The sequence below is a fragment of the Lampetra planeri genome, chromosome 10 (genome assembly GCF_965212315.1).
Source record: "Lampetra planeri chromosome 10, kcLamPlan1.2.h2, whole genome shotgun sequence".
In the NCBI taxonomy this organism is placed as follows: Eukaryota; Metazoa; Chordata; class Hyperoartia; order Petromyzontiformes; family Petromyzontidae; genus Lampetra; species Lampetra planeri.
Genome location: NC_136116.1, coordinates 7,789,004 through 7,807,159, shown reverse-complemented (window position 1 = coordinate 7,807,159; position 18,156 = coordinate 7,789,004). Strand labels below are relative to the sequence as shown.

Below are 18,156 nucleotides of genomic sequence, written 5' to 3'. Positions count from 1 at the left end.
GCTGACGCTCAGCAAAATGTGAGTTCTGCGGTCAATTCGTGAGCCCTAAAAACCAACACCGCACAAACCGCCTCGCTTGGTTCTCCCCCCCCCACCACCTCATGCTCAGGAATTTCTCTCCCGTCGGAGAGCGAGAGATGTTTTACAAAGCTCAGCCTCGAACAGCTCCGGCTGATTATTAATGTTTTCGTAAGGCGACACCCATTATTAACACGCTCGTTAAAACCCAAACCGACTTTGGCTGCGGCGATGTTTTTTTCAGATCGGCAGTATGTTGACAAATACCCGCAAACTAATATCCAGACAACTCTAGATCCAGTAAAAAATGCAACGTCAGAACGTTAGCCTGATGTGCCACGTTTCCTGGAGAACACATCCACACAACACCTCCATTCATCCACTGCATTGTATGAGGCGTAAGGTTCCCGTTTGTAACGCACAGACCGGTTACCGGCGAGTTGATTCGTTGTCTTTTTTTAAAAACCTGCAAACGCCAATGAAACTGCGCTTCTGAGTAACGTGAAGATTCGTGAGAATTTGCCAACCGTCACCTTTTAGCGCATTAAACGCAGTACCGCGCCTTTGTCCGCCAGGCGGCGAACATCTCTCATTGGGCCACAGGCACGAGGTCTGCAATGTCCACCTTCACCTCTTTGCAAATCCACCGCTTGATGATCAAGACCTTCGCACGCTGTGTCGTCATGGGGCTTGTTTGACCACACTTCACGTTGGTTGATGCGGGCTTCTTCATCTGGTATGGCTCATGTAGATACAGAGCAACAACTATTTTATATTCAGGTGGTCAAGTGCCGGCTGATGAATACGGAAAGCATAGACGTGGGAGCATAGCAGTACAATACAATAGCGAATGCTGCTGTATTGCCCTTTGCTGACCAGCAAGCACCACAGCCCTGCAGCAGCTTATGACAACCTCGCGTCCGTGATGGTCACCCACCCACAAGGATTATCCAAGCTCCAACCATGCTTAGCTGCCAACATCTGATGTGATCTTAGCTGGCAAAATACAATGGGAGCAGGCATATTTCCAGTGATTTGTCATACATCTCAAATAGGTGGTCACGGGAGACGGTGTGGAATTGTTGGGAGACGCTGTCACCGGTGCCACCCTCCATACCATATTATCGCCAAACTAATCATCACCACCACCAACCACAGCCATAATCTATCCACTGCTGGATGAACGTTTTCCCACGTCATTACCATCGCTCGGGAGGTTTGCTCCTGCCCCTGACTTAATCTTGTTGCGCCACCACTCCAGTGTTTGTCCTTTCCGACGTGTGTCGTTCCTCCATCCTTCCGTATGGCATTGTGAAAAGCAGCAGTTAGTTTTTTTTTTCTTAATGATCGTCATAAATGAATGCAAACGTTGCTCGTCCAGTCCAATGATGTGGTTGATGCAGTGTGGATTTCAGCGATACCGACAGGATAAGCACGGGTGGAGCATTCATCGGTGATGTGCTTGATGGTTTTGGACTTCTCCACAGTATCAGTTGGGCGATTCTTTTATTTTTCATTTATTCCCCCATTAGTCTCGACCATCGGATATCATCATCATCATCATCATCCTTCCTAGTGACGTGTCCCTGCCCTTTACATTAAAACCTTCTTCACGAGTACAAACTCGTATACATACAACGTAAAACATATTACGGTTTAACCTCACCTATCTTTGGTGCAGTTACGCATTGGGATGGAAGTAACAATACGCGTAAATGTTAACACGGTGATGAGTCAATGGTAACAGCCTAGCGTTGCTTTTTAAGCATTTTATGCGTAAAGAGGTCATGGGTCAACCTACAGCATTCATAGTCAGAAAATACATCTCAAATCTGACAAATAATTTGCATCACATGGGTTAATAGTAATATATTTTTGTATCTCGTAATCTCGTCAAATATATGAGGGCCTGACGCACACAAACACACTATTGGCACAGGAATCCCATAATACAGCGAGATACACTTTATACCAAAACAGACGCAGTGAACTGATTCATGTTTAATTTATTGCCATTTTCTGTAATGAATTATTTACAGGCGTAAAAGCACGGGGGGGGGGGGGGGGTTAGTGGGTAGGAGGCAAATGCGAATTTGCGGCAGCCGGGAGGGCTGAGTTTTAATCCGATGAGGCCACCGGGGCGGGCGGCGCGGGGGTAACGTAATAACATTCGGCGCGAAGGAGTTCGCCGAGCGGGTTTCCCCTCCCCTCTCTCCCTCGTCTCCGTCCCTCCGTCTCTCTCCCCACCTCAGTCCGTCTGCGAGAGACGGACGGACACACCGAACGGGCGACTTTAGTGGACGCGTGTCAATCCACCGCCGGACGAAGGGGTTTCTCGTGCCGTGCGTGCGGGTCGTGGCGGGGAAGGTTATTTGTATATTTATTTGACCATTGCTTCACCGAGCTCATCAGTCGAGTGCGGGTTTGTGAAGGAGGTGGGCAGCGTAAGTGTGAGATGGCGCGAGACAAATCTAGTCACCACACACCTAAATTTTGCTTAAAATTCAGGGATATAAGTGTGGTCTTATATTCTTGGTTCTGTCGGTAAAGTCACGTAGAAGGGAAACAATAAAATAATAAAAATATAAAACAATAAAATTCTCACGACGTTTCGACTGCAACACAAGCAATCATCATGTGTGAAATCCACAGCAAGAAATTTTTTTAAAAGTTGCTGTGGATTTCACACCTGATGATGATTGCTTGTGTTGCAGTGGAAACGTCGTGAGAATGTTATTGTTTTATATTTGTATTATTTTATTGTTTCCCTTCTACGTGACTTTACCGAAAGAACCAAGAATATGAATCCCTGCAGTCACGAAAGCTTTAAATCAAAAATGTAGTCTTATATTCAAGAGAATACGGCCTTATTGTAATGTATGATTTCCGAGCGCGGCTCTGGTGCCATTAACCAGGTCAGACCATCAACAGGCTGACGCGTTCATCTCATTTATGAATGTAAATTTTAAAACAAGCGACAGTCGTGCGACTGTGGCGATACAACCCCAAACCACAGACCGTATAGTAAGCCACTGTAGCCTGTGCTCCGTTAACGTAGGACGAGCAAAACTGCACAGGCTCACGCCTGAAGCTCTCTCGTTGTTGCCCGCACCAGATCTCGACATTGGCATTTAGATCCTGAACATATTTTTTTCTGCCATACGCATGAACAGAACAGAATTATGGAGCACAAATCTGGCCATGACAGCAAATCCGAGTACGACATGCTCACGGATAGTCCTTACATTTAATCAAAAGCAGAAGTTTGTTTCTCCCCCAGCTCCGAACGAGCGTGGAGTGGTGCTCCCCGACCGTCTACAGCCCCGATCAGGGATGGAAACTTCACACGCCCATGGCAGGAGTGAGTCAAACAATAATAAAGCCACTTTTAGTTACAACGTTCAGGCCAGTGTTCATCACTAATGTTCAAAGGACGGCCACTTTCGCCCATAAAACATCAGTGCGAGGGCCGCCACACATTTGAAACCATTTGATTTGACAGCATGATAGGGTGCTTTCACATTTGTGCATTGTCGGGAGCTGCACGTCAGGGCCCGCACTAAAGGCCACGAGGCGCCGTCAGTTGCTCGCGGGCCTTGCAATGAAGAACACCGGTTTAGGCCATAGTCTATAGGCCCTGAGAGACGACTGACTTGCCTGTCCCCGCCAGCTGGGTTTGTTCGTAGTTTGCTCAGCCCTTGCCTGGTCGTTGCCGTTCTGCTTCTCCAGCCACTCGATGAAGTTCTTGGCCATCGTCCTGTCGAGCAGCGCGTTCACGTCCTCCGCGTGGCGTTTGTCCTCGGAGTTCTCGGCCAGGTGATCTCCTCCGCTGCGCACGCGGGGGGCGGGGGGAGGCTCATCGTGAGTGACATTCACAGGCTTAGCGCTCTCATTTCGGTGCACACCGGAGGCGAGTGGTGCATGTTGGCGATTTGTGCTATGTACGTATGTAATGTATGCATGGTGAAATTCTTTCGCACCGTACGTAGCCAAGCGTGATAATCGGATGTGCGGGAGAAGGGCAAAAAACGAAACACGGTACATCCTGGTGTTGTGTGGTGCATGTAGGTGATTATTGGTTATTGTTGCATGCTGAAGATTACCGGTGCATGATGGATGTTTCTGGTGCACTCTGGAGGTTAGTGGTGCATGCTGGGGATTAGTGATACGTGCTGGAGATTCAGCAGTGCGTGCTGGTGGTGAGCGGTGCATGCCGGATGTCAGTGCACGCTGCGGATGCACGCGATGCCGCGTACGCACTCCCTGCGCGACTTGTCGGAGCGGGCGAGCCAGCTGACAAAGTCGCGGGCAGCCTTCGCGTCCAGGTAGGAGGTCATATCGTTGGTGAAGGTGCCGTCAGCGTGCCTCCGCTGCATCTCACTGCTGTAGGAGGGACAGGCACAACCTCCTCACGGTCCCGGCGTCATCATCATTTCACGATCTATAAACCGTTGGATGAAGACCACAGGAAGCCGTCGCCGCTCTCTGCTGTTACGCGATGCAACGAACCGTCTGTAGCTCCTCCACACGAGCTCATCTCATCGCTCCAGTTAGCACGTGGGATCTCGCAGGCCACTCGCAATTCATTCACTACCGCGGGCAGTCGAGCGTGGTGCACGGTGAACGAAGATTTTGCTCGCCACGTGGCCCAGCCGGGAAGACAGTTTCAGTTTCATTTATTTCGTATAGCCCTGTGAGCCATTCGGCTCTTGAATCGGGTGCAACCGCAACAAACAAAAATCAAAAACATTAATAAGAAAACCACACTCGTTGCTCCATCTGTGCCGAGGCCGTCCTGTCGGGCACGTTCCCTCCTTTGCCCCAGGAAGGACTTCTAATGCACGTTCCCTGATGGGGCCCCCACTGTGCAATTCTACAACCCGAGGGTCAATGGATGTGTGCATTTGGTTATCCTGCCACGTGTTGTATGACAAATTCATACGTGAAATAAACTCATGTAATTTCTCCAAGGCTGTGTATAATATGCGAAAGCAAAGAGATGCCCTGCTAACTTGCAAAGCATCATACGTTATGTATTGCTGTTGATGGTTGGAGTAGTGGTGTAGTGGTTAACGCACTGCACAATCAATTACTGGCCACAGCAAATTCATTGGCGAGGGATATATGAACTAGTTTCCGGGTCCCCCCCACCCCCATCTTCACTAACCCACACTGAGCAGCGTGGTGAAGTATGGTCAAATAACTCCTGTGACTGACACGGCTTGGGCGGCATTCATCCAGCAGTGGATTGACGAAGGGATGGACATTGCCGTTGAGGACACCTATTTTCCTGCATGTTATGAAATAAACTTGATCGCATGAACCTCATTGACAATCAAGACAAAAGTAGATATTTTTACAAGGGAGACCTGAGTTGCGAACAAAATATAGTACAAACCATCTCAGTGAAGAAAACCAATGATGAGTTTGTCAGAAAATAAACAAATACATTTTTTATGATTATGCTCAACTACAAAAACAAGTTTCGTTCAATTTCGATTTAAAGCTTTCGTGACTGCAGGGATTCATCTTCTTGGTTCTTTCGGTAAAGTCACGTAGAAGGGAAGGAGTTTCGTTCAGTTTTACGGCAAACAATTTTCTAAGGGCGAGTCAGTGGTCTGATGTATCGCAAAGGCAACCACACTGACCTGCGTGGTGAAGTATGGTCAATTAACCCCCACGTCCCGCACGAGACCGGGGGAGGCCCTCATCCAGCAGTGGATTGACAGAAGCCCGGTAAACGTGCAACGCTGGACCAACGTGAGCGTGCGGTTGCAGCCATTGGACCAACGTTGGCCTGTGCAGGTGGTACACCATGACCTTACCCGCCGCGCTTGGCGTTCATGAGCCAGCGTACAAAGTCCTTGGCCTGCTTGTTCTCCAGGTACTTGCTGTAGTCGCTGGTGAAGGTGCCCTCCGAGTGGCGCTTGCTCAGCGGACGTTCGGCGCTGCGCGGTTCGAGGGCAGAGCAAATGTGGTGAATACAAAAAACACAAAATGAATCCGGGTTCAACCCACCTGAGCAACTCGGCTGTGTTTCAACTGAATAGTTTCTATGTGGATGTCTTTTTGGAGCAGTTGGGAGCAGTCGCGAGCAGCCGCGATCATCGATCTGCTCAGAGATTTTGTTTTTTGCGAGAATGATCGCTCAGGTGTGAGACCTGGCTTCAAGTAGAGTTAGGGATGGACAAATCGCACGGAATGTATCGGATCTCGTCAGATCTCGGAAGCTAAGCAGTGCTGAGCCTGGATAGTGCTTTTATGGGTGAGCCCCATGCAAACATGGGTTGTTACAGGGCAGCATGGCTACATGGCGGGCGGTATTCGAAGCGTGCAGCTAAATCCCTTGTTGTATCGACTGCACTTCTTCCATACTTCCACGACCGCATTCACTGCCTTCACCAACAGCGCGCACTGCTAAGCAATGGTTAAGTATGGTTAAATAAGCCACAACTTGTGCGGTAAAAGTCACCATGTAGCAGTGGTTTGACAAACAGGGCTGCACGTGTACATGTCCGGCAGGGAAGGTGGAAAACCAAACAGTCGACACTTACTTATTCTGTGTTAAGCGTCTGCCGCCGGATGTCACTGATAGGAACGTGTGACCCAATAATTAAACAGTTCTTATCTTATAATAAAGTACCCAGGCTCTGTGTCCGAGGATTTTCTGCGTCAGTTTGAAACGTAGTTAATGAAAAAGTGAAACTTCTAGATTCTTGTATAATGCAACTCGTGACCTAGAGGGCAACGCACCTGGAACAAGCAAGAGAGATACGAGGTTGCCAAGGAGTTGAGGAAAGAAGGATTTAGAACGAAATGTCGAAAGACAATACTTAGAAATGAAGATTTGAGAAGTTAAACCGTGGCGACTGATGGAATGTACAAAGTGAACCAAAACTGAAACGGAGTTGGGCAGCACATCGAGCTAAGACAGCAGATGACAGACGAGTGGGTGAGATTAACGACAGGATTGAGGCCAACGCAGGCAAGGAGAGAGAGAGAGAGTGGGAGACAGCATGATGAGGCCTATGGATGAGATTAGAATATTTGGATGGAGGTGACAAGAAACTGTGCAGAATGGAAGACGTTTGTTCAGTGTTGGAATGTTAATGGCTAAGCAAAAAAAAAGGCTTTATTGTCACGGTAATGTCAAGTGTGCTGCCATAGTGCTGTGATGATGGCACGGCTGCGTTTGACGTTGAATTAAAATGTAAGAGATAGATGTCACAATGACGTCAGTCCTGTTGCTTGTGATTTTGTTTGGCAAAACAGCCCCTCCACGCTCTGCACCAAATTTTGGTCGCAAAAAGTCACCACCTTTGTTTAGATCGCATCGATAACTCAGCGCTGGTGTCAGGTTGCATAAATACCTCCAAAAAATGAAATTTATGTTTTATTTTACACCGAATTATACGAGACGAGAAGCGAATATTTAACATCAAGTCGTTTACTGCAATCCAATCGCAGGCTCGGTAGGATTGTTTTAATTGCCCCTACAGTGTTTCAGTTTTTTTTTACCCTTCCCGTTTGTTTATTCCTTGACATGGCGTGACACCCGATGAACGGGGTAGGTGGCGGTGGGTTCACCTATCATCGTCGCGCGATCCCGCTTGTTCCAGAGACGCCGAGGCCAGGCTGACGAGCAGCAGCAGCAGCACCGGTGCCGCCAGGAATCCCGCGTCGCTCATTGTTTCTACGGGGAGAACCATTCACATCATCAGGCGCGCCGGGGGTGTTGCAGAAACCGATGGTCATTGGCAGAAGTAGCAGGGCAGATGTACATCGCAAGGTTTAGCGGGAAAACAATAACAACAATACAATTTTTAAAAATCAAGTATTCGCCCAAGAGTCCAACTGAAGGGCCTTCCTGAAATTAGACTTTAACACTCATTATGGCTTTTCTGAATAACCTCACGGGTTTTGAGCTTACGTCCGAATCACCCTGCTTAGCTTCAGTTCTCGGAAGATCAGCATCGTCGCGCTTGAATGCAGGGCTACGTTGGTGTGGGGAGGCAGGCTAACGTCCAACAATTGATTGACAAAAAAGGGATGTGACTGGACGTGTATAATTTAAGTGGTTATATATTTCTCAAGGTGGATTAGAGATACTCCAGTGCTCTCCCTAACCTAGCACGGGTGCTTATTTTGTGCAGGCTATGGCGGATGTCACACATGTCTATGGTGATTACAAGCAGTCCCAAAGTTCGTGATAAATTCCGACACAAACTCCGCACACACAAAAGTAAAATATCCCCTGTATAGCCTTTTAACGGACTACTGGGGCAAGTGCTTGTTAGCAAGCGTTTATTTAGGCTGCCATGATGTAGGAGTAGGTTGATGTGACCAGCACCACGCCCGGCTGCATTTGTCTCCTCAATTGTATTGTTTAAACACCGCATCAAGCAGGTACTCATTTAAGACCGAGTCGAACTTATGGAGGCCCATCACTGGTTCAGAAATTCACCACTGACGTTGACCATGACTGGAAATCGAACTCAGCTTTCGCTGGGCTCGCAGTGCAGTCCACTAACCGCGACATCAACTTTCACACGCACGTAAAAAAACAAAAATGCATGGAAATAAATTCGAAAACACCACTACTGCACGACGTCCGACGTTTCGCTTCACGAGGCGGGGACATCACGCCGAACGACACGGGACACAAACGGCTCGAAAACGCACGCGGGAGAAACAACGACACTTGTCATCCCTTCCTGCGGAGCGGTCGACAGATATTGCTCAGCGGACGGCGGCGTCGTCACCGTCAATACTTGCCGGACGTGCTGCTGGCTAGCGAATGTGCGGCGGGAGTCGGGTGTTGCCGGAGAGGCCGGTTCGTGAACTCACAGAGTGGTCCGCTCCTCATTTATAGCCCTCCGTCCTCACGTCTGGCCCCAGCATCCGTGCAATCAATTGCACGGATTAATGACGCCGTGCGGTTTGCTTACGCGCGCGACTCGATTAGTTTCACGGTCTATTACACAGATTGCTCAACAAATTACTCCCCCAGCCCTCTTCCGCGACTTAGGCAAAGCAAACAGGTGCACGTAAAACCATATGCCATTGTTGCTATTTGCTGATATATAAGCTGTTATATCATGAAGGAAATGCAAAAAACGCAGGTGGTAGAGTTGTAATATCCTCAGCGGCCCAATATCAGCGGCGAGTGGAATATCTGAACCGGCCCTCGGAACTCTCGCTTTGCCAACCCGCAGTGACCAGCGTGGTGAAGTATGGTCAAACAACACCCATCACCGACAAGGCGTGGGGGGGGGGGAGCCTTTATCCGTCAGTCACTCATAAACGACCGAATCCTTTAGTCTATCGATGGTGCTTGTCAGGTATAAAGTGGCCTCCTGCCATGGAAGATGGAATTACCACTACTTTCTTTGAGTTGTAATCTGGAGATGAGTTCTGCAACTCACTCTGAGTGGGAACGCACTTTTATTTGTTTAAATCGAGAGGCCAATGCTCTTGCAAACACAATTATAATAAAGTGCGCGATCGCCTTCATTTAAATTTACCTAAGTAATACACGACTCTGGAACACTGCAGGATATACAGACAAATAACGCTTTCCGCTGTCACGTGATATAATTAAAACAGATGGGTTATTGGTACTACATGCCTATATTCATTTTGTTGGAAAGCGAACCCAATATTGTTAAGCCACGGAAGTAGTTTAATTTTTAATTCGGTTTTTAATGATGATGAAAATATGTAGAGGCCTTTGTCAATCCACTGCTAGATGAAGGCCTCGCCACAATGTGTTGGTCATGGGCATATTTAACCATACTTCACCAGACCCGTCAGTGTGGATTGTGAAAGGCTGGTATCATAGGACCTGTTCAGATATCGCTCGCCACTGATGTTAGTCGTGGCAGGAAATGGGACTCGGGGTATCCAGGTATATAGCGCAGTAAGCCACCAAATTTACCACTGCTCCGTCCTGGGTTAAATAATATTGCTGTACAGATAACAAAGGGACATTAGAAACCAAGTCAATCTACTAATGTAAACAACTTTGCATTATGTCAATGCTATCGCTTTATTGGGGTCCTTGTTTTAGTGTCCCCATGGTATTTTATTACATTCTACGCAAGTAAAACAAAAAGTTCAGCGTATTAATCTTCATTCCAGAATGGAACAAAAAAAACCCGGTAATATTCTCAACGTTTGAGGCAATGTCCCTTCGTCAGAGCAAAGATAGCAGGCGTTGAACGTGGCGAGTTTCGTGACGAACGCCGCCTCGCTTTCTTGACGTAGCCCCTTAATTGGTTTATACATCGCTACATCCCCTTGCACGTGGGCAAACAGTGAGCCCGGCCGGCGAGATTTGCGTCGGCAGTGATGCGCATAAAAGTTCAGCTGCGCGAGACGCCTCGCAGGCGCCAGGCGCCCGCCGCACGATTGCCTCGGAAGTCTTCCCCACGGCCACCGAGCCACGAAGGCCCCAGTTCACATCCCAGAGCCGGTGTCTCGCTCACGACGCGAGCGCGCGCCGACATGAATTGTAGGACCGTTGCGATGTGTGTGTGTGGTTTTTTTTTCGTGTCGTTGCAATGTTTCGTTCACGCGCTCCGCCGCGATTTCGCGTACAGTCAAAGAGACGGCGATCGCATTCGTGTGGTTTTGTTAGGTGATGTTACATCGCGATTGCCGCTGCTGATGGTTTCATTTGTATTAATGTTTTGTTTTCTGACAAAAGATTACGGATATTACAAAATTCACAATAATTAAAGTACATTCTCCAGTGACACGATCCCATGTATGCAACCTGTATCAGTTTTACTGTGTTAAATATTTAATAAACTGTCCACCGACATGATTCAACTTATTGATGATCTATCCAGGGTCCTGTCATGAGTTTACACCGTGCGTAATACTTGGTGAATTGTCCAGTGACATATTTGACCGTCAAGCAACATCCGGAGATTTGTGTCAATGGTCATTAGGCAACGTTCCACTTGAAGGAGTTGGCAACGCTGCCTGGCTCTGTGGATGTTGGACTTGTCCGCTGATTCAGTGCGTTTATCCAGGTGCGCGTTTCTTCCAAAGTACAAAATGCTTATTTAGGTAATAGCCGGATAGGCCAATGCAGCAAACTACCATGAAGATACTGTTGACACTCGGTGAAGGTGTTGTGGATTACAAATGCACGTATATACGCAGCAGCCAGTTTTGTGTTCATAATTTGACCATATTTCACCACGCTGTTCAGCGCGGGCTGCGGGTGGAGATATCCGTGGGAGTATCGTACCGCACGACTGTTCATTTCTTTCTGAACTGCCCTCTGCAGCGGCCTATACCACCTGTTTTTATGCAGGTGGCCACCCTACCAAGCAAGCATTGTACAAGCTCAAACCGGCCGAGCATGAATCTCTGCAGTCACGAAAGTTTTAAATCAAAATTTTACTCGTAGGTTACCCAATTGGGTGAAACCACACAGCAACATCACACCCAAAAACCGTGGAACTACTGCAGACTCGATACTTGTCTTTGAGACATAGCGCCCTTCATGATAAGCCTGCGCGATGAGAATGGCGCAAATACCAAATGTACCGTCGATTTTGAGAATAAGAAAACATAACATTGATTCACAATCGTTGTTTTTAATTCATCAACCATTCGCTGCATGCAAACATCGACAATGTAAAAAGTTAAAAGTGCAAAACTGATATTTTTTTGATGCAAGCTTAGAATTTTTTAAATTGCACAGTTAAAAGAGTGGTTAGCGGGATTTTTCTTTAAGGTTACTGCTGCATGTATCTGGACAAATAAGCATTTTCAAATTATTTTGTCGGATAATACTGTCCACAAATTTAAATGCTTTTATGATTCTCATTTGCCGACAAACACAGTAATGTAAAGGTCACGCTCACTAATACAATAAGAACAGCTGGTCATTACTAATGATTATACGGACACACACATGGCTGGAAAGCAACAACGCGTTACCTTATCGAATAAAATTAATTACTACTCCCGTGATACACACACAGAATCATCGCAAATCGTACGCAAATGAGACGCAAATGTTACATTTATGCGAATTAAGTGAACAAATATGTATGGTAAAGATAGGAAAAATATTAGCGCGCTGGTAAAAATGAAACAAAACCGAGACGGACGAAAATAATGAAATCTTGAATCAAATCATGGAGCCAAATTCTGGCAATTCATCACATTACTTGCGGTGAGCTTCAACTGTTACAATTCTAATACACGGGGCTGGGTGTGTTACATTGAGAGTCGGAACGTTTCGCTGAAGACTTCCAAGTGGAAGATGGCAGATAGTTCCATCTATGTGTATGGATGATTGACTTCTTTCGCACTGTACGTAGCCAACCGTGATAATCGGATGTACGGAGTAAGGACCACAAACTAAAAACAAAAAGCAGATTCAAAAGAAATTAGTTTTAAATCTAGATTTAAAAGTACATAGCTCCAGTGGATTCCAAATAAGGGAAGAGCATTCCAGACGGCCACTGAAGCGCATCTGAAAGCGCGCAAATGCAGTGACCATCTTTGTCTGGTGGTTAGCCAAAAGCCGCTGCGATGATGACCTGAGTTTGCGTGATGGTTTGTACTCCTTGACGAGATCAGCAAGGTATTGTGGAGCGGAATAAAACAATGGGGCACGTGGTGGAGTGCTGCCTGCCCGTCAAGACCACCGCACGGCGGCACAAAAGCGATTCATATCAGCTCCCGGCCCATGCCGTCAAATGGCACCAATTTACAACATTTGTTGCCGCTCCACAAATGAATCGCTTATCTCTGCAACACGCCGCACGAAAGAAGAACTAATTGCACCTTGTTAATGAGACACTGCCAAAACCGTTTGGCCTACTTAAAACAAGCTACAAACTGTGATAAATAGGCAGTTTGTCAAAGGCAGAGGAATAAAGGAGAGTCTTCTTGGTTCTTTCGGTAAAGTCACGTAGAATGGAAATAATAAAATAATAAAAATAAAACATAATAAAATAATTCTCACGACGTTTCGGCCACAACGCAAGCAGCCGTCCTCAGGTGTTTTTCAACGCAAGCAGCCGTCCTCAGGTGTTTTTCACCTGAGGACGGCTGTTTGCGTTGTGGCCGAAACGTCGTGACAATTATTTATTATGTTTTATTTTTATTATTTTATTATTTTCATTCTACGTGACTTTACCGAAAGAACCAAGAAGATGAATCCCTGCAGTCACGAAAGCTTTAAATCGAAAAATAAAGGAGAGTGTTGAGCCTGAATCTGAACGGGGGTAAGGAGTCAACAGCATAGATGGCAGGTTGAAGAGTCTTCCAGGCCGGCAGGAGAGAATGAGCGACCTAGTGAGCGTAGGATGTATGGAGGCTCTGCGAGAAAGCCTTGGTTGCTGGAGCAGAGTGTGCATGGTGGAGAGTAGAGTGAAATAACAGGGGAGAAGTATGTCTGTTGAACTTCTTTCGCACGATACGTAGCCAACCGTGCTACCTGCATTCATTGTTCACGCGTAGTCAGCAAAGGACCTTTGCGTCAAACGTGTGACCTCTTGCAACAGAAGAACAAACGACCAAATTTGCTCTGTTAGTCATGAAAGTAGCGGCACATTAATCCTAAATCTGACCCCACACATCATGCCCCATATATGCTTTGAATTAATTTAGTTAAAGGCCAAGCGAAATGAGTAATGTTTACACCAAGGAGAGCAGTGTGGCAAACCCCACGTTGTACTGTTTCTGTGGTCCCACAAATATGATCCTCAACTTCACCAAAGCGCACTGACCAGAGTGGTGAAGTATGGTGAAATAGCCCACAACCCGCATGATGTAGGGATGCCCTCATCCAGAAATGGATTAACAGAGCTAATAATGTTGGTTCATTTCAAACGTGGATAGTTTTGATAGCATGCATAATTGCAATGGAATTAAGAGAGCAATATTACTTTGACATCACCACTATTAGCCATTGTCAATCCACTGCTGGATGAAGGCTTCCCCAAGCCACATCCACCTCTCTCCTCGACGGTGGATAAGGTTTCCATTATTTAAATGTAAAGAGCTCTCTCATTTTCTCCAACGATATCCCAGTTTATTTTCACCAAGTCTGCTTTCATTTAAATAAAACATTTGAATCACCCAACAGAGTCCGCGTGCGCTACATGACAATGGTCACATTCAGAAGGCGTCCCATTTGTACCTGGTGCGGAACACCACGTGACAGTTTCATTGTTATCCTATACATTGATTCATTCAGTAACATTTTTTTGAACGTTTAATAAACACATAGGGTACGTAAAAACGAATTATATATAAATATGCATTCAATGGAACAAAAGCTGAAAATAATTACAATGGGAAACAGTCCAAACATCCTACGGACTGTGGGGGAAAGTTAATGTGTTTGGTGCACTTCATTTGTGACCAGGTCGCTTCTGAAAGAGAGCGACATGTACATGGCTCAGTGGGCCTTCCTTGCTAAATGAAAAACGGTTCATAGTTTTGAAGGAGGGATGACGGCTGGTGGTCCAGGCTAACGATGGAGTGGCAGTCGAAGGAGGCAACACGCCACAGGGGATAATCGACCACGGTGATTCAATTAGTTCATGTGCAGGTGCTAGGTAGACTGTTGCATCGCAGGACCGTTACAGAAAACAGCAGCTTGTGGAGGTCTTCAACTAACAGTGGTTAGATCATGGCTGATGATGATGATAGTGATGGCGATGTAGGGTACGTGACCTCATTGCACTTGCCACAACAGATGATGCACACAGACTGCCAGTCTTTAAATGTCTTCTCAAAGTGGATTTGGGGCCCTAAATTATGGAGATCTCTGCGAAACAGAAGACATTGCATGTTACAGCATTTGATTTCGGCAGCTAGCAATATGGAAACATGGACATTCAAGGTGTGGCTAGTCAATCAATTTTTAGTATTGGAAAAGAAATCACGTGAAGCTACATTTTGGTTTTCTTCGAATCAGATTCACTAATCTTTTTCAGAAAAAAAAATCTGCATTGGATTAGATCATGGAAGCATCCGAGCATAGTTCCGATTGTCACCGGATTATACACGGGGTCACGTTGTGACCAGCCGAGTGAATTATCTGATTAGAATTCGATAATGGAGGTGGCTGGGTGGCTGAGAGGTCAGGGTGCTGAACCGGCACTGCTGGACTCAAGGTTCAAATATGGACAGCCACCCCATGGTTAAACCGGGTTCTCAAGTGCAGCCAGTCGATGGGTCACTGCTTGACCACAAATGAATACATGTTGTATTGAATTTTGTTCTGCAATTTATTGGCAAAAGTCCATCTTTGACAATTAATAAAAGTATTGGTTTGACTGTCACTTGACAAACAATCTCATAGCAGAGTTTATCAGGAAGTTTGACCCCCCCCCCCCGCCCTCCCTACTGTGTGAAGGATAAAGAAAGGCCACGTGAAGGATTTTTTTTGGAGACGTCCTGGTGACAAAGGAAATTCAGCTGATCACGAGCAAGTGAGTGACATCTCCGACTGAAGCTCCCAGCAGCATGGGGAGTGAAATGTCGGTCGTCATGCCGAACAAATGCTCGAAACAAACCTGACAACAAAAGGGGGCTGCTACACAGCAGCGCACCCACCAAAGCCTCCGCAGCAGCACGAAAAGCTACGCATTGAACACATTTCACACAAACACGCAGAAACACACGCGCGCACACGCGCACAAACAGCAAACCTTTGTCTAATGAAAACTACCTGAAACCCTGGAGAGTGCAGACGTGGTGCGTGGCGTTCATGTTTTCAATGTGGTTGCCCCCGGCAAAGGGGCTGGTCGCAGTTCTTGCAGAGCATCAGCACCGTCTCGGGCAGGTTCTCATTCTGCTTCGCCAACTTCTTTTCCTCCTCCATCTGACGTTGACGCAGGGCCTACAGCTGCAGTCTCTCGATCTGCAGCAGAGAAAGTCAACGAGGGCAGCCATTATCCGTGACCCGGTGCCGTATAGGCTGCGGCATGGGCTTGGCGCAAGCAATGAAATGTGGTGCCCCATCCAAATTTGCCCCACCCCCCACCACCCCCCACCACCCCCCGCCGCCCCCCGCCGCCCCCTCCCCGTTCGTAGCCTGGCACCTGGGCAGTTGCACCACCTGCAACGCTCATCAATTGATATTCTTAAGTTTTTTTCGGTAAAGTCACGTAGGTAAAAAAATTTAATTAATAAAAGTAAAATAAAAATAAAATAAAAATCACGACGTTTCGGAGGCAACACGGCTATCGTGCTGTGACGGTTCCACCTGAAGACAGAAGCTGGTGTTGCCTCCGAAACGTCGTGATTTTTATTTTACTTTTATTAATTTTAATTTTTTACCTACGTGACTTTACCGAAAAAACCTAAGAATATGAATCCTTGCAGTCACGAAAGCTTCAAATCTAGAAGCTCATCAATTGCTGTGCCGCTCGCCACGACCCCCGTCTTGCGGTCTGCCTCGTTATTCCTATTTGGGTGGCTGGGTGAGCCGTAGGTGATATATTTAGTCCTCAGGGGGGCCAAGGTTTGTTTGTGTTCAACTTTATGAGAGCTGTACGGGAATACAGATATGGCAGAGGCGGCCCATCTGCTCGGGTAGCGTTTCTCTGTTCCATTCCTCGTGATTGCCAATCTTATCTCTTCATATGCAAGTGAAGCCACCTCACCTGGGATGCCCCCAATGGTTGGTATATAATCACAGACAGGTGTACCATGGGGTATTGGTGGTGGTGGAGGGTCACAAGGACTGGAGTTGAGAAACACTGTGCTAGAGCACTGGGCACTTGATTATAAAGGGCCATGAGGTACAATTTGGGTCAGGGTGCACTCAACGCAGCACTCATCCAGAGCCTGAAAAATGAAAGGCACCTGGTGTAAGCAACATTTAGTGGCAAGTCACCTGTGCATTATCCTATAGAGCTCAACTATCCTCCATCAGAGGAAAGTTGAGCTTTCAACAATGACTTCGGATTGCCTATTGTAATTCACACCCACATACTGCACATATTTTTTATAATACACAAACTGGAGTTCATCTCCCTGCGCGGCGGTTAAAGCAATGTGGGAAAAAATTCTTAAATCTTAAATCCCCCCGCTTATGTCTACCCAGCGGTAAAGATGAGTACAATTCTAGATTTGAAGCTTTCGTGACTGCAAGGATTCATACTCTTAAGTTTATTTTTTATCTACGTGACTTTACCCAAAAAACCTAAGAGTATAGATGAGTACACCCCTGACGATGAATCGGCCTTGTGTGGTGGGGTACAATGTGGGTACTCCGACCTCTTCCAAGATGTCTGGTCGGCACGGAAGAGTAGGCAAAGTACACTGTAGAGGGGCTCTCTAGAGCTCCTTCTAGGTCAGGCCCTTGTGGTAGCGTGAGCAAGCGATTGCAGGGCTGCACCTTTAACCGCTTACCAATTGCAGGTACACATTTATTTACCATTGGGAAATTATGAGTGCACGTCTGTATGTTTGGGGGCTGGGGGCTGGGGGGGGGGGGGGCTTGGCACTGACTAATCTTCCTTCGTCATTTTTAGAATTTCGTCGATGGCTCTTTTCATCAGCTCCATGCGATGCTTGTTTGTCTCCTCGTACTCCAACATCTTTGAGTCCGCCCCGGTCAGCAGCACGGAGGTGCTGTCACATCCCAGTTCCAACATCGCAGTCACCATCCGCACGACGCCTCGATGCACACGCCTCTGCCTACCTGCACCTCCTGCAAATCGCGCACTTCAGTTGGCGGTCGACGTTCCAAGTGGACTCGGATCCTCAAAGGAATGGCGCCTCCACCGTGGTCGCCCCATCCCCCCCCCCCGACTTCGTGATCCGTGGATCGAACAAATAAGTGAAGACGCCGTTGTATGACAGCAGAAGTTTATGCGTATGCGGTCGCAAGAGGTCACACGTTTGGCGCAAATGTCCTTTGCTGATTATGCGTGATGAATGAATGCAGGTAGCACGGTTACGTGTCGTTCTAAAAAAAATCAACAGACATACCTCTCCCCTGTTATTTCACTCTACTCTCCACCATGCACACTCTGCTCCAGCAACCAAGGCTTTCTCGCAGAGCCTCAATACATCTTACGCTCACTAGGAGGTCGCTCATTCTCAACTGCCGGTCTGGAAGTCTCTTCACCCTGCCATCTATGCTGT

General features: G+C 47.0%; 1 protein-coding gene across 2 annotated transcripts; it reads right to left on the bottom strand.

The window, feature by feature from the left end:
* Positions 1–2,007: 2,007 nt before the first annotated feature.
* Positions 2,008–8,852, bottom strand: GCG (glucagon). Of its 2 annotated transcripts, XM_078598154.1 has the most exons (6): positions 8,794–8,852; positions 7,606–7,711; positions 5,844–5,966; positions 4,279–4,401; positions 3,721–3,847; positions 2,008–2,275 (listed from the first exon to the last, which is right to left on the bottom strand). In XM_078598154.1, the coding sequence occupies exons 2-6, from the start codon at positions 7,704–7,706 to the stop codon at positions 2,267–2,269; spliced, it is 483 nt and encodes a 160-aa protein (XP_078454280.1). In that variant the 5' UTR covers positions 7,707–7,711; positions 8,794–8,852; the 3' UTR covers positions 2,008–2,266. The 2 variants fall into 2 exon arrangements, with proteins under 2 accessions (XP_078454280.1, XP_078454279.1); XM_078598153.1 differs by lacking the exon at positions 8,794–8,852 and having other exon boundaries at positions 7,606–7,727.
* Positions 8,853–18,156: the final 9,304 nt, after the last annotated feature.

Coding starts and splice junctions, on each gene's coding strand:
- GCG (XM_078598153.1), bottom strand. CDS start 7,727: ATGGTTCTCCCCGTAGAAACAATGAGCGACGCGGGATTCCTGGCGGCA. Junction 5,967..7,605: donor GGATCGCGCGACGATGATAG/GTGAACCCACCG, acceptor CGAACCGCGCAG/CGCCGAACGTCCGCTGAGCA. Junction 3,848..4,278: donor TCCGACAAGTCGCGCAGGGA/GTGCGTACGCGG, acceptor CCGCGTGCGCAG/CGGAGGAGATCACCTGGCCG.